Source organism: Rana temporaria, chromosome 3, assembly GCF_905171775.1.
Source record: "Rana temporaria chromosome 3, aRanTem1.1, whole genome shotgun sequence".
Classification (NCBI taxonomy): Eukaryota; Metazoa; Chordata; class Amphibia; order Anura; family Ranidae; genus Rana; species Rana temporaria.
In genome coordinates this window covers 118,704,239-118,721,866 of record NC_053491.1, presented here as the reverse complement: position 1 = coordinate 118,721,866, position 17,628 = coordinate 118,704,239, and the positions used below count along the sequence as shown (strand labels likewise).

Here is a 17,628-nt window from a genome sequence, read left to right as displayed (position 1 = left end):
CTACGCAAAGCCCTATTCGCGAACGTTTTACGCAAACAACGGAAAATTCGACGCTGGCCCGACGTCCATACTTAACATTGCGTACGCCTCATAGACCCAGGGGTAACGTTACGCTGAAAAATGCCTTACGGAAACGACGTAAAAAAAATGCGCCGGCCGGACGTACGTTTGTGGATTGGCGTATCTAGCTAATTTGCATACTCGACGCGGAAATCGATGGAAGCGCCACCAAGCGGCCAGCGTAAATATGCACCTTAGATCCGACGGCGTACTGAGACGTACGCCAGTCAGATCCAGCCCAGCTTCAGGCGTATCTTGTTTTGTGGATACAAAACAAAGATACGCCGGAGCAACCTAGAAGTTACGCAGCGTATCAATAGATACGCCAGCGTAACTACCTCGTGGATCTGGCCCATAATGTGCAATAAAATTACTGTACTGTGCTTGCAATATTTTATTAACATCCATGAAGAAAGTGACATGTGCTAAAAAACAAAAAAAATAGTCCATATTTCAATAATAATTGGATTCACTAATCCTGTGATGTATTGATGGTTATCACCCTTCTCCACCTCACTCACCAAAACTTTTCCCTTTACTTTGGTTGATAACTTTCCTAATAAGATCAATAAAAAGGTACGTTCCCTAATGCAAATAACTGTGTTTGCCTTGGCTTGAGCCAAATCATATATAAAATCACATCATTCCGTATATTGACTCGGATCAGTCCAACACTAGTCTCTTGTTAAGTCCCCATTGGCTGGCTTTATATGGTGCATGATTACTAATGGCTTGGGTTTTATTTGTTTTTAACTTATATATTTTTAACATGATTACTAATGGCTTGGGTTTTATTTGTTTTTAAAGTGGATGTAAACACAATTTTTTTTTTTTTTTTTTTTGATGTCACAATGTAGAGTATAAGATTCCCTATCATCTGTGTCCAGTCTTGCCACACAGAGTTAATCCAGCACTGAGCAATCCTCTTTTAATGTTCAGTGAAAATGAACAGAATTCCAGATAAAAACTTGCCAAATTATAAAGTCCGTTTCTCTGTTCTTGCTTTGTGTTACAGGTTATTTACATATCCTGGTAATATACAATGAACTTTGGATCACCTCATATTATGATAAACATAACATAACATATGATAAACATGTCCAAGCTCTAGATATGTAAATAACCTGTAACACAAAGCAAGAACAGAGAAACGGACTTTATAATTTGGCAAGTTTTTATCTGGAATTCTGTTAATTTTCACTGAACATTAAAAGAGGATTGCTCAGCGCTGGATTAACTCTGTGTGGCAAGACTGGGCACAGATGATAGGAAATCTTATACTCTACATTGTGACATCAAAACAAAAAAAATATTTTTTGGGGTTTACATCCACTTTAACCTCCCTGGCGGTATGATTCTGTCTGGAATTACGTACCAAAAGCGGTACAATTATTTTGCAAGGAAATTTGGCGTTTTATACTGTAGGCCTGTAATTTTTAAAAATAACTCACTTAAATCTGACCAAGCAAGAGTCTTGTAGGCATCCCGGGTATGATTTTTTTTTAAAACAAAATTATAAATTATTATATAATAAATAATTATAAATAATTATAACAAATAATAATATAATTATAATAAAAATTATTCAATAATGTAATCAACTCAAAATCACTGAAATTTGCTCAGTTGCAGAATTGTCGCTGTCATTATTTTTTTTTTTTTATGACAAATTTCCCCACAAATCGCTATCGCACATTTCTGCAAGTGATTGTAATTTATTATCGCTGTTTTCTAGCTGATCTAAAACCATTTTTGACATAAAGGGACACTTTTGGACAATCTACAGTTTTTAGGCAGAAAGAACATTTTTTATTATATAAAAGTATATGTAGGACACTGGGCAGACCACTAGGGACAAGGGGGGTGTGTATTTTTTACATACAGTACTGTAATCTATAAGATTACAGTATACTGTATGTAAAGTGTTTGTTTACTTTTTTGAATTTGGCGCCGTTCTCCGCTCCCGTGCGTCGTAACGTCGCAGGGAACGGAGATCGGCGGCACACGGGGAGACTGTGAATCGAGCGAGGAGGTCCCGCTCGCTCACACAGCGAGGTGGCATCGCTGGATCCAGGGACAAGGTAAGTAACTTGCCTGTGGATCCAGCGAAAGGTAAGCCGCGCCGCTGCACACTCTGCACGTCCAGCCCGAGCGTGACTCGGGGTTACCGATCCTAGCATAAAAAATCAACCCCGAGTCACGCTCGGGTTTACCGCCAGGGGGGTTAACTTATATATTTTTAACAGTCTTAGCTATTTATTGTTATAAGCTCCATGCACACTAGATGCTCAAAAAACGCAGAAAAAACCCTGGATATAGAAAGCAAATATTTATCTTTTTTTTGCCAGCGTTTTTGCAGTGTTTAGGAGCATTTTCAAAAGGGTTTTGGAGCGGTATCGTTTTTGTTTAGGATTGGGCGGCCACCAGCTATTTAGTTGGTTGTTAAGGAGGCTGGTGGGCTGCTGGCTAGAAATAAAAAAACATTGGAAAATGGTGCTTAGCAGCGGTTAACAGTGTTTAGAAACTTCAAGAAGCTATCAGCTATTTTTTTCAGCTGACAAATCACTCCCAAAAATGCAAACAAAAAAGCTAAAAAAACACTCCTAGCTTCAACAGTGTGCATGGACACACAGAATAACACCATTTTCTTCTAGGGTCAGAAAAAAACACTCAAACTAGCTGCTAGGACCTTAAAGGTATTTGTGTTACTATAAGCAATGTTGGTGCAGTTTAGTTCAGTTAAGCTAGCCATACCTGAGACTTTAGTTTTTTTGTTCAACCAGTGAGGTGAATAAAAAAAGCTGACCCAATTCCCACATCCAAATATTGGATGTGGATGCGGAAATCCTCCTTGCTGTGTCATTGTATTCTGACAGCAGGGAAACTCTCCCACCATCAGAATGCGCAGGTCAGTTTTGCAGCCTATTGCTTATTGCCAGTGATCAAGTGAACCAATCAAATTTCAATACATGTATGGCCATCTTTAATTCACTTTGGTCTGACACACCCAATGGTGCAGGTTCACATGTGAACCACGGTGTTGGTCTAGTTGGCTCAAGAGAGGTGTTAGTACTTTTTACTCACTCTCTGTGAGTTTGAACCCTGCACATTGATAATTTACTGTAAAGCACTTTACTAGAGCATTTTTTATGCATTTCTTTAAAAGCTTGAGCGGTACCAAGATGGATATACTTCTTTCTAATTTAGTTTCTAACTGGCTGGTTAAGTTACACAGGAATTTCCATCTTATTTTATGAACACACTGATTTCCACTCCTGCTCAAAAACTATGCAATCAATTACACAATTTATATATTGTATACTATATTCCAAGGTTTTGTGCAACATACATAGCCTGGAAGTATATTTAAAAGTAATAATATACCGTCAGGGCCCAAGAGCCCAACTTTTCTTTCATGGGAAGTATCAGAAGATTTTAGGCAGAAATGGAAATAAGGATTAATAGAAAATCTTGTTATTCGAAATGATAGGGTTTTACGTAACAACCATTAAACCTGATAGTCAGAAACCCAGAGATTACATTCATTTGAATCTAGCCCATCAGTGCAAGCCTTTCTTATTGACATATAGAGAGAAGAGAACAGAAGGACATTGTTGAGGGAAAAATAAGTAATTAGATAGGGATAGGGATAGAATGGATTTATTGGCAGGAATAGTGTACAAATGGAAAAACTTGGGGGAAATAGGAGAAATGATGGAACCTCCTGCTGTAGCAGGCTTGAACTGATGGTTACCACTAAGGCCGGGTACACACGGGCAAACATGTACGATGAAACCGGTCCGTCGGACCGTTTTCACCGTACATGTCTGCCCGGGGACTTCTGTACGATGGCTGTACTAACCATCGTACAGAAGTCCAAGCGTAAACAATACGTGGGGCGTGTCTGCGCCGTCGCCGCGGCAAAGTGGGCGGGCCTGCCTTTTAAATGCTTCCACGCATGCGTCAAAGTCATTCGACGCATGCGAGGGACGGCGGGCGCTCGGACATGTATGGTAGGTCTGTACTGACGACCATACATGTCCGAGCGGGCAGGATTCCAGCGGACGGATTTAAAACAAGTCCAGGAATATTTGTCCGCTGGAATTCTGCCCGCTCGCGCCTACACACGACCGAACGTGTATGCTGAAACTGGTCCGCGGACCAGTTTCAGCATACATGTTTGGTCGTGTGTACGGGGCCTTACACAAAAAGTTTTTTTTAGAAAAATATATATATATATATATATATATATATATATATATATATATATATATATATATATATATATATATATATATATATATATATATATATATATATATATATATATATATATATATATATATATATATATGGAAGAAAAATCAGGAGGCGAAGCCCAAAAAATTGGACCACACACACGGAGCAGTCAAAAATGGAACATGTACCAGAACACAAGGCAGCAAACACAATAAAAGAGACAAGGAAAATTGACTATAATCATGCTAATGGGATGTACATTGTCAGGAATTGAGTTACGGGGCCTATATTAAAAAATATATATATATATATATATATATATATATATATATATATAATTATATATATAATATTACATATTTAACACGATACCATTAAATATATACTATATATTTGGCCAATCCCAAAAAGTTGGTTAACAAATGTGCACATATTGATAATATTTATATCAAGCGGATTAATTTAGCATGTTTATTCAAGGAATGATGGAAATAAATATGCAGACATCTTAGAAGTATAGAGAATACTTGCAACAGCAAAACAACCATTTATTTATAATTTATAATTTATCTCTACTGTATATTGCTGTATTACTATGAATTGCAAAAATATAATTACCGGTTCCAGATTTAGCTCTGGTTAAGCTCTGACTGGATTGTCCTGGCTCAGTCAGGCCTAGGTACTCTTTAACAAGCAATCTTAATTCATTGTAGGCTTCATCTAAATCATCTGTGCAAAGAACAAAAGGCAATAAATATCTTCCATACTACATTTTGTTTTTTATTAGTAAATAATACAAATACACTATATGGACAAAAGTATATAGATGCCCTTCCTATTTATTGAGTAAAGGTATCGCCAGTGAAGGGTATTGTGAATACTACAACAAACAGTACAATATTTTTTTTTTACTATTGTGCATTCCAATCTTGTGCCAACAGTTTAAAGAAGGCCACTTTCTGTTCCAGCATGACTATATTACACTGTGCACAATGCATGGTCCTTAAAGACGTGGTTTGATGAGTTTGGTGTAGATGACCTTGAGTGACCTGCATAGAGTCTGGACCTCGACCCTACTAAACACCTTGGGGATGAATTGTAGTGCCAATTGCAAGCAAGCTGTTGTTGATCAACATTAGTACTTGACCTCATAAAGGCTGTTATAGTTGCAGATGGAGGGGGAAACTGCATATTTAAAGCCTATGGTTTTGAAATGGGATACCTAACAAGGTCATATAGGTACAATGGGCAGATGTCCACAAATTTTTGCCCACATAAGAAATTTTCAGCATATTACCAGCTGTAAGATGTTTGTACTAAAGTGTAAAAAAAGAAGGAAATAAAATGCTATTACCTGTGTTGATGACTGCATCAAAGTAGCCTGGGCAGTCCTGGTGTATCTTTATATACATATCCACTCTAGACACAGCAACATCTATCTCAGGTCTAGTGAACAAACCCTTCCTCCTCAGCCAGCCTTCATACTTCTCCTTGTTCATTGGCAGGAGCAAGATGTAGCGGGGTTTAAAGTAAGAATTCTTCAAACTTCTAACACCCTAGAACATGGATATCAACCCAAGTCAGGTTCATACATTATTTTATGTTTTTAGCGCAGAACTCAAAGCAACAATGAAAGTTCAGTAAATGGCTAGGTATGTGAAGTAAATACAAAACCCCCTGTAGTGGTGGGTCTCTAAGTGCCAGAATTTTAAGCTAACATTTATGGAGGGGAACACAGGTCACATCACATACCACATCACCACATACCAGTATCTGCTGGCCTCGCCTGCTGACTATTGGCAAGAAGAACCATTAAAACATTAACCAATGATTGCACTATAGGGGTCACCCGCTCTTGGTCCTATTTTACTCCTACTACTCGCATCCTTGGTTCCTTTGAGTCTATCTATGCTTGTTTTTCTTAATCATTGGCATCCATGCCAATAACTGTAGGTTCTTCATGTACACAAAATTTGAGTGATAGTAATGTGAACTGCTTCTTGATTTCCTCCTACTGTTCTGCTTGGTTTGAACTATAATAGTGTTGCAAAGAGCCATATGGAGCAGAAATAAAGCACTTACAATAGCATTTCACATCTTATCTGCCTCGCATTTGTTTTATTCTATTGATGTGTACCAAAAGATGTGTTAAACGTTTGCCTGGAGTTCTGCTTACATTTTTTGCACAGGTTGCAGCGAAAATGCATTTCAAGCTTTAACACACTTTCATTCAGAGTTTTGATGAGTCTTTGAAAAAAGTGTAAGAGCTGTATACTGTGCCATTTACTAAACTAAGAAAGGTTTCCACAGTCCAGTTCTGTGTTGATCTTACACATTCTTGGTACTGATCTGTCAGCAAGACAAACCGGATCAGCTCCCAGCCACAGTGAACGACCATGAGAGCAGAACCCAGCTGGAGTTGGATGCTTCTCTATATATTTGATGTTCCTCTACCTAAACATCTTTCTGTAAACATATATAGCTGGATTCATAGAGAGTTACGCCGGCGTATCAGTAGATATGCCGACGTAACTCAGAATCTGCGCCGTCCTAAATTTAAGCGTATTCTGGAAACCGTATACCCTTAAATCAGGCTAAGATACGAGCGGCGTAAGTCTCCTATGCCGTCGTATCTTAGGGTGCAATTTTTCCGCTGGCCGCTAGGTGCCGCTTCCGTTGAGTTCGGCGTAGAATATGTAAATGACTAGATACGCCGATTCACGAACGTATGTGCGCCCGGCGCAGTAAAGATACGCCGTTTCCGTAAGAGTTACGCCACTTAAAGATAAAGCTGCCCCCTAGCTGGCCTAGTTATTGTTAAGTATGGCCGTAGTTCCCGCGTCGAAATTTGAAAAATTGACATCGTTTGCGTAAGTCGTCCGTGAATGGGGCTGGACGTCATTTACGTTCACGTCGAAACCGATACGTCCTTGCGGTGTACTTTGGAGCAATGCACACTGGGATATGTACACGGACGGCGCATGCGCCGTTCGTAAAAAACGTCAATCACGTCGGGTCACCAAACATTTACATAAAACACGCCCCCCCATCCTCATTTGGATTAGGCGCGCTTACGCCGGCCCCATTCACGATACGCCGCCGTAACTTAGGAGGCAAGTGCTTTGTGAATACAGTACTTGCCTCACTTACTTACGGCGGCGTAGCGTAAATAGGATACGATACGCCGCCGGAAAGATGCACCCGGCTACCTGAATCTAGCTAATAGTTACCATTGTCACGAAACAAAAGTCATATGGGGCACAGAGTCCTACTTTAGTTAGATGTCATAAATCTATTTATGTTATCTTATAAAAAAAAAAAAATAGAGTTTCTGTCATGTAATAGTTTAGTATCATAGTGTTTTATCTCATATGTATTACTTCTATTTAAATAGTATGGAGTTCTTCTTTAAGACATAACAGGTTCATAAGGGTTCACAAGCTTTAATCCTGAACAACTAAATAGAAAATGTTTTTTATTGATCTGTCCAGAGTAAATTGAAATATGATTAGTGGACATAGGCTACTGCACTTTTCACAGTCTCATCACTCCTTGCACTACTTTATTTAATAAAGCTAAATGTACAGGCAGGACCCAACTGCTGAAAGATCATTCAATAAATGTGCATGTTTGGGCCACTTCAGCATGCATGTTATGCCTATGGAGGATGGTGGAAGGGAAGGAAAAAATCTCTAGCGCTAGATTAAAAAAAAACATTTTTGCAGTCCATATGATCCAGTACCAGTACTAAATAAACACAAATCACACTTTGTAAACTAACTGGATTTATGAAAATACAATGCAAGAAACACCTCTATTTCCATGTGAGTGCAGCAAGCAAGGCCTTCTCTGGCAACAGACTCCACGGCCTCTCCGCTCAGACCATAGTAGTGACCACTGTATTTCATAGTCAGAAGAAACAGACCCTAGAAGAAGACAAAACCATATATTACCCATATAATGATAACACTGGAAATTTGTGAAATTAAACTCAAATACTGTATAAGTGGTATGAATTGGTAAGTAACATGAAGTATTTATGTCAGATATTCTAATTTTTACATTATTAAAGTTTCAGTCTATCCAAACTAGATACTTTCTTTTTAAACAAATGCTGGAATGTTCAATCACCAGCTGTGTCTTATATATTCTGTGTACTTCAGCAGTGAGATCTCTGACAGGGCGAGCCATCTGTGATGCATATTTCAAGGTGGTCAAAGCTTCAGAGACATGGCTTTGTCAGATGATTGCTCTCAAATGACAGTGATCACCATCTGGGATCACAGATATATTTGAAAAAATGTTTTCAATCAATTTAAATCTGCAGATCTTGTGAAAATAATACCAGTTGATTTTGCCAGGTAGGTAATTTATAACTTCCTGTGTCAACTTTCTCCCAGTTGTACTACTGATTTGTCACCCTGACACATGCTCTTGGTGGGGAGTGGCCATGCTGACATAAATTGTGTAGGCATGGTCCACTGTTGAAACTATCAGTGAATCAGTCAAGAGCAATGATGTACAGCCAATACTGGAGGAAATGCTTTAAAGAGGCTGGTCAAGATCAGCACTTCTGAGAGACAAAAGCATAAATCAAATTATACAGCAATGTGTTAAAAAAAACATAGCACTGGATTGTGATATATGGTGCAAATAACATTTTCCCAGCTAGGGATTACCACATGTGGCCTGTGGCCCTCCAGCTGTTCAGGAACTACAATTCCCATCATGCCTAGCCATGTCTGTGAATGTCAGAGTTTTACAATGCCTCATGGGATGTGTAGCTCTGCAACAGGTGGAAGGCCGTAGTTTGGCGATCCCTGGCCTAACTTTACATCTACTCTAAGAAAACAGTCCAAAAAGTTGGTCTTAAAAGGTGTGTTCAGTTTTAGGAATACACTTTCCGATTGAGTCTATTGTGTATCTATCTAGTGTGCATTTTATCATTAAATAACATATTACTACATTACAATTATTGCCACCTTTACTGAATCTTAGCTAGGTATAGGCTTTAATTCTACTTTAATGTTTTTAAAGGTGTATTTACATTAGGTGAACTACAATGTATCATGCTAATTAACCACTTCCCGACGGCCGTACGACTATTGACGGCCGCGGGGTGGTTCTAAATCTCTGAGCCGCCGTCAATTGACGGCAGCCCCTTTGCTCGTTCCCCGCGCGCGCTCCCGAGCGCGCAGCGGGGAACTGCTGTGCTGGCCGTGTCCCTTGGACACAGCCAATCACAGATCGCCGTGAACGGTCAATCGGAGCGGCCGTTTTCCTAGGCGATCTGTGCGGCCAATGAGAGATGATCTCATATGTTTACATATGAGATCATCTCTCATTCCCGGCTCTCGCAGACAGCGGTGCTGTCAGGGGAGAGAGGAGACGGATCTGTGTCTCTTGTACATAGAGACACAGATCGGTCACCCCCCCAGTCACCCCCCTTCCCCCACAGTTAGAACACTAATTAGGGTACACATTTAACCCCTTCCTCACCCCCTAGTGTTAACCCCTTCCCTGCCAGTCACATTTATACAGTAATTAGTGCATATTTATAGCACTGATTGCAGTATAAATATGAATGGCGCCAAAAATGTGTCAAAAGTGTCCGATGTGTCCGCCATAACGTCGCAGTCGCAATAAAAATCGCAGATCGCCGCCATTACTAGTAAAACAAATAATAATAAAAAAATAATAATTCTGTCCCTTATTTTGTAGGCGCTCTAACTTTTGCGCAAACCAGTCGCTTATTGCGATTTTTTTTTTTTTTTTTACTAAAAATATGTAGAATACGTATCGGCCTAGACTGAGGATAAACATTTTTTTTTTTTTTTTAAATTGAGCCATTTATTACAGCAACAAGTAAAACATTTTTATTTTTTTTTCAAAATTGTCTCTCTATTTTTGTTTATAGCGCAAAAAATAAAAACCGCAAAGGTGATCAAATACCACCAAAAGAAAGCTCTATTTGTGGGGAAAAAAGGACGTCAATTTTGTTTGGGAGCCACGTCGCACGACCGCGCAATTGTCGGTTAAAGCGACGCAGTGCTGAATCGCAAAAAGTCCTCTGGGCAGGAAGGGGGTTTAAGTGCCCAGTAAGGAAGTGGTTAAGAACACCATTAGAAGACATTGTTTACACAAAACGGGCAATTGCTTACGGAGCATGTCATATCTTCAAATATCTCAGGGGTGACAAAATGGAAATCAAACCGTTTCTCTTCTCCAAAGTAAGGATTTCTGGTGGTGTGACAGGGGCTGAAACAATAAAAAGGCATTTTAAATGGAAATTCGAAGCATATAACAGAAATAAAGACAATACTTTCCGATTCAACAAAAACACTTTGGCCTCAAAGACACAAGAGGAATTTTTCATTTTTGTATGCCTCTGCATGCAGCTCTATTTCAGCTAATTCATCCATGCAGATTGTGGTGCTTAGATTTGGATTTTACAGCACAAAGTAAAATTCCCCAAATCTGCATTCGGGGAAAAGCTTGTTCGCATTATTTATGCATGTCAACACCTGTGTCAATTCTAGCCAATTGAATTAGTTTACATGCATATACTTCTAAATGCCATACAAATGTAATCATGAATAAATTAGTGCAATTATATTAAACCCAAAACCACAAATGTAATGGGGAAGATTTACTAAAACTGGAGAGTGCAAAATCTGGTCCCACTACTGCATGGTAGCCAATTGGCTTCTAATTTCAGCTGGTTCAATTAAGCTTTGACAAAAAAAAAAATGGAAGTTGATTGGTTTCTATGCAGATCTTCACCAGATTTTGTACTCTGCAGTTTTAGTAAATCAACTCTAAATAGGGCCAGTTCAAACCAGATGCAGTTCCGTGTGCTTTTTTTCTGCACAAAATGCATGCACAGTGTTTTTCATGTATACCAATGCTCTAGTTCACACCATGCAGTCAGTTTCCGGTGCGGAAACTGACTGCATGGTGTGAACTAGAGCCATTGAAATACAATGTGCATGCATTTTTAGTGCAGAAAAAAAGCACAGGGAACTGCATCTGGTGGGAACTGGCCCTTAATGTATTGCAGCTTACCGATCATTAGATGTGATGGCTGCATTTGTTTTCTTTTTAGGCTTTTTCCTTCTGTTTTTGTCTGGTGATCTGGCCAGTAACTCACATTGTTCATTAGAGTGCCCCATTCTGGACAGGGGGCACATTTGAACAGCAGCATTGTTAATCTGGGAGGAGGGAAGTGTTACATGTGCTAGCAGATTTAATTACACTATGTCTAGCGGATCAGATGGCCGTCAGGTGTACACAGACAGGCTGTCCATTTACATCTGACCGCCCATAGAGGATAGCGGGCTGTGTCTGTGTACACACAGACAAGCCATCCACCTGCTCAGCAGGGATCAGCAGACAGGACTTCTCCTCCTGGCCCATGCAAAAGAGCCCTAAAGAGAACACAAATTCATCCGTCACATCTAAAAATTGGTAAGCTGCAATATAGTAAATGTTTGCTTTTGGGTTTAATACTGCTTTAACATTCCCATGTGCATGCAGCCTAATGAAACATAATGGGCTTTAAGCAGTTGGTGCAATATACACTTAATAATCAACAGTAAGCTTCATATTACTTTCAGCATACTTCTGCCTACTGCCTAATACTGCAAATGGCTAATGCTTGCACTGGCAGTGCATGCAGAAAAATGTAATGTAAATAGACACCACTATCAGTGCAAGTTTTAACCTAGGTAAGTTTTGTCTTTATTTCAAATAAATATTTTTGTGTTTAACTTATTCTGTGTTTTATTGGGTGCTTAAAGCGGTTGTAAACCATTAGTTTCCACTTTTACCTACAGGTAAGCCTATAATAAGGCTTACCTGTAGGTATAAAGAATATCTCCTAAACCTGTACGGTTTAGGAGATATTCCCCTCGCAATGCGCCGCTGATTGCAGCGGCGCATGCGCAGGGGGAATCCACGGCAAAAGATCAGGCAGCCGCCGGACCTTGCCAATTTTAAATCTCCCGCGCGCACGCGCGGGAGTGACGTCAACGCTGCTCCAGCCAATCACAGCGCTGGAGCGCCGATACCCGGAAGACACGCCGGAGCAAGATGACATCTCGCTCGGCGTGAACCAGGTAAGTGTTGTTCACCTCGTTTTGAGGTAAGTATTTCATAATCAGCTATTATGTGGTGCATACTAGCTGATTATGCCTTTTGCCTTGCAGGTAAAAAAAAAAAAAAAAAAAAAATTATATATGCGGTTTACAATCGCTTTAAAGTTCATTTCCACTTTTGTAGTTAAATTGGGATAACACTGCCATTATATTTGTTATAATGCTGAAGGGTATGTACTGTAGGCAAGTATCAGCATAGCGAGACCTGCAAAATATACTGACCACATGTCCACCTTCGCTTCTTGCAACTAGTACTAGTAACATGACTGATGACATGTTGGCCTCATATATATAAGGCTGGGTTCACACGGGATCACTGCATCCAATTCGCAATAGCAGGAGAATGTGGCCAGCTCTCCATGGAGCCGGTTCACATATCTCCGATGCGGCTCCGGTGCAAATTTGCATAGTAGTCCTGTGAGTCTTTTGGTCCGTTTCAGGTCTGAATTTAGCCCTAAATTCATGCAGAAATCGGACCTTAAATGGTGACTCAGGACACACAGGACTCCTGCTAGGGGAGCGGCATCAGCATCCGGTGTGAATCATAACACAGGTATTGAAAAAATGCTCCACGCTGTGGCTGTCTGTTCTCATCACACCCATCCCTAAACACTTACTTAACTCCTGTCACCACCCTAGCACTATCTTGCCTGCAGCACCGCTCCCCTCACTTTCTGGTCTCATGGGAAACACCAAGAGCAGTGGGAGTCATAGGCTGCTGTTCTTTCAAACACCTGTGAGGGGGCATGGCTTACCAGTGCTGTGTATGTCTATGGAGGCACACAGCCTGGCTCAGGAGCACATGCGCGCACACACAGGTGCCTCCAAAGTCGGCCAGACAGCACCGGCAGGGGAATGTCAGAGAGGGCTGCTCGTTGGAATAGCCTTGCACAGAGCAGGTAATTATCACATTTTTTTATAATTTTTTTGTTAATCCCTACAAATACTTTAGAATCACTTTAAGGGTAAATAACCTGAAGGTTCTTCTAAAAATATACTATAAGCACAAGAAAACTATTTTTTTTTATGAATAAACACATATAAAACAGCATTTAGCTGAATAATATGTAAACATTATTTTGCGTCACTTAAGACAACACTTGTGGTCAAGCTGCTCACGGCTAGGTTTTTCTCACCCTGTTATTTTCACAGCTAGGTTTACATCTCACTTTTCTTCACTGTCTACAAGAACAGCCGTCCACTCAGAGGCCAAGCAGTAACATGGGAAGCACATGTGCCGTCACCTGAGGAAGCAACCTGTGACTACGCTCTTACTTTACCTTCATGGAGGAAACAGCCAAGAGTATACTGTATGTGTCTTATAAGGAGTATAGCTGAGCTTACGTAAGCTGGCTGATGAATGTCTCTGTGCAGAATGTAAACCAGAAAAATTCCAAAGATCCACTGTATAACTTGAAAAAGGATGTTACGTGTTCAACTAAGTTATCGTTATGGTTTTAATTCAGCAAGGTTTATATTCTTACTCCCATGCAGTGTCATATGCCGGGGCTCGGCTAAATTAAATCAAGATGGTGCATATGGCCTTCATCATATTTCAAAGTAATGTTTTCTTTACTAATCTTCTAAACTACGCATGATTATGCACAGTGCCCAGCTGTGAGGTTAATAAGTCTATGATCACAGTTTTTTTTTCTATCTTTAGTCATGTTAAAATGCTCTACATGCTGCAATTTCCACTTTATCCATGAGACTACCCCTATGAAGAGGCTTCTGAGAATTCATCCCTCATACACCAGATCACATAGATCACATATTTTTTGACCCCAGACTGCAAAGCTGAGGGCCCATACATGTTTGATTTATTGTCACAGATAATGCTTTTTGGGCACGTCATATAATTGTGTTTTATCAATATCCTGTAAGCGCTGTACACCCATTCTATCTATTCTTGAGGTTTTAGCACCTTTGTGATAGCTGCTGCAGTTATATTTCATATTATTATATATTTATTTAATTTACACTTTTTTGGGACCTTACCTAGTGCAAGTTTTATATCGTATATTCATAGGATGTGATTGCCAAATGGTGGGCATTGCTTCACACTATGAAATAGAGAAAAAATCCCTCATATTCAGGTGAGCTTGTCAGCAGCATGTTAAGTTTTCCACACCAAGATGAACTTACTATATATGTATATGATCTAGATGGCATCTGGCTGTACGTCATATGCTGCGGTACATCATGCCCCCTTTGGCTCGGGCCCTTTTTCTCCCACTTTTTGATACGGGTTACCTGACCCCGTCCCTCTTACAGTTTCCACGTTTTTAAAATAATTTTTTAAATAATTTTTTAAATAATATCTTAAAACCTGTTTAAATACTGGTTTATGTAATATAATATAGTCACCACTATCATATGATCAGTGAGTGCTGTCTCACCCTTGATATGTATGGCAATCTGCCATTTACCCACTGGCACATAAGTCCCCTCCTTCACATGCCCTCCCTCCCTGCCCCTTTCACTTCCCCACCACGATACCACGCCCCCTGAGGTAGGCTCTCTGTTGTGAGTTATAGCCACCTACAACACATGAATTCCATGCATCATATATTTATCACTTCCTCAATTTTGAGGAAGAGAAGTGTACCATACGTCTGACTGGGTCGTACTGTATGTGTATCACCCGTGTCTATCTGACACTCGTGCTGCATGAATACATACTTCACACCACATGAGGTTAGGATTTTATGGATCAGGCCGTCAGCCCCGACGTGTCTGACACTCCCCTGTCCGGGGTTTTTATAGTCACTATTATTTTAGGTCACCATTTATCCAAGCTGGTTATCTGGCACGTATAGACCACTACTAATATGGTTCACTTAGGGAGATATTTATATCCCCATGCCAGTTCCCTTCCGTCCCTTCTCGTTCCATACTCCCCCCACCCCACCCACTGCCCCCACTCCTCCCCTCCCGATTAGTTCCAATATCTCTTCATGTTTACCAGTAGAATATGGACTTGGGCCATATAGATTATCTGACTTCTCACTGTCCAGATATGCAATTATCTAACATCCCCTACTATGGCCCCACACTACACACTCTCATACTAGGATATGTTTTTATGGCCCCCCCCCTCCCCCGTGCCTTTATCCTTCCTTGCATTAGGTTTCTCATATTGGTTTGTCTACCCTGACACTCCATTGCAGGCCCGTTTAGATAAGACGCTTCTTATGCGTTTTATATTTTGAATCCCCGTTCTCTGATCCTATTCACAAGCGCGGCTTGCATTGCATAGCATGGCGCAAGCAGACCACAGGCAACGTCGTCATTGTTCATGAGCTTCGACAAAATGGCCGCCGGGTGCTCATTAATACAGACTACAAATGTCTGTCCATGTGTCCCCTACATCATCCCCTGATGAAGTCACGTGACCGTGACGATACGCGTCGGGATTGGCAGGCAGGACACACTCCAGCATCTGACGAACGGACACACGAGTTCGCCACTCGTAAGGATTGTTGCAGAGTTCCTGAATGTTTATGTGAGTTTTTAATCTTGTTTTTAATAAACCTGTTTATATCGCTGACTGGGCTATACTATGGGTGTGTTTTTTCACCTCTTCCCCATCATCACGCCATCTGAGCGCCCCATCTGAGTTACTGAGAGAGGAATAGGAGTCATCACAAGCCCACACCAGCTGAGACATCCCTACACACTGTGAAACCTTGGGGAGACTAAAACAGCCAGCCCACGAAGCCTAAGATCTAGCAGAAAAAACAGAGGAAAAATAGAGGGACTAACGAGTTCGGTGCTCGTGGATATGAGCCTGAGATCTCTCACCTACATGTGAGTGCACTCCCACTCGCCAAGATCCCAATTACCAACCCCTTTTGTGACGTTATTTCACCATCAGCCTTTTTTTGTTGTCTTTTTATTCTGTTTTTTTCATGTAACACACCGGACGGAGATTTATATGTGCTACCTATTTGTGGACTATAACCATCCAGACCAGGTTGATCTAGACATATTGCGGTTAATTTGAGGTGAGCAGCTGGGTTCACCAGAGGTGTATACATGTGACTTTGGTGTTGGCTCAACTACTCTATTCCACCTATACTCCGGATCCAAGGGTCTTATATGTACTTCCTTTAGAACTATTTTCCGTGTTTTTTCTTTTAAAGTGTATTTTTTGTATTATCATTTACACAACACCTGCACCGTTGGAGATTAGGATTCACTTTTGATGGAATACACCAATACACGGCAGGATTGTGCCGGATCTGGACTTTTTCAGAGTGCCGGTTTCTACTAAGGATTGTCCTTTTGCTATTATTATTTTCATTGCTATATTATATGTTTTATAATATTACTGTCACTAGCTATTTTGTAACTTTCATCACCCATTCTCACTCTTTGTCCTACACTTTACAGCGCAAGTATTTTATTTAATATTTTTTTCCTCTAGTTTCACCTGTTAATCCTGCCAGTAAGTCTGTTATTTTTCAGCTTCCTTTGGGCATTAAAAATAGGCGGTTGGGTCACGTTTAATTACATACTGACTCAACACGTCTCAAAATTGTTAAAATATGGAGCAGATGGAGGTGTACACAGTGCAGATTTAGCGTCACACTGAGGCAAAAATAATACTGCCTGCAAAGGTTGGCAGGCATTGACGATTTGGAAATGGCTCAATTCACTTTTATTGAAATGCACCAAAAGCATGCTCCAAACTCACTGTAAACACACCTATGGAGTTTACAGTGTGTTTAAGGCACAGTTGCAAAGTATCAAAAGTGAAAATGTCCCACTTTAGCATTGTGAAAAAAAAGGTGTTTGGAGAGTGTTGCCAGGCGTGACTTGAATGCCTACACCTGTGTGAAAGAGCCTTTGAGCCTAGGTTCACACTGCTGCGAATTCAAAATCGCGGTAAAATGCGCGATTTTACCGCGATTTCGCGGCTGCGATTTTGCCGCGATTTCGGCCGCAATTTAATGTAAATCGCGGCCGAAATCGCAAAAAGTAGTACAGGAACTACTTTTTGAAATCGCAGATGCGGCGTCGCACTGATTAGGGCAGTGCCATTGCCGACAATTGCCGCCGATTTGAGATGCGATTTGACAAATCTTACCCAGTGTGAACCAGGGCTTAAGGTCTCATTCACACTAGTGCTCCGCTCCCCCTTTAGCTGCAGAGATAGTGGCCAGAGGTG

General features: G+C 40.6%; 1 protein-coding gene across 1 annotated transcript in view; it reads right to left on the bottom strand.

Annotated features, from left to right (window-relative positions):
* Positions 1 to 17,628, bottom strand: part of LRGUK (leucine rich repeats and guanylate kinase domain containing) — a 121,036-nt gene that overhangs the window by 13,414 nt on the left and 89,994 nt on the right. The window contains exons 12-15 of the mRNA XM_040343313.1: positions 10,461 to 10,557; positions 8,112 to 8,225; positions 5,654 to 5,855; positions 4,918 to 5,028 (exon numbers count right to left, since the gene is read on the bottom strand). Of these exons, the coding sequence (XP_040199247.1) occupies positions 4,918 to 5,028; positions 5,654 to 5,855; positions 8,112 to 8,225; positions 10,461 to 10,557 (524 nt within the window). The remainder of the gene's footprint in view (positions 1 to 4,917; positions 5,029 to 5,653; positions 5,856 to 8,111; positions 8,226 to 10,460; positions 10,558 to 17,628) is intronic.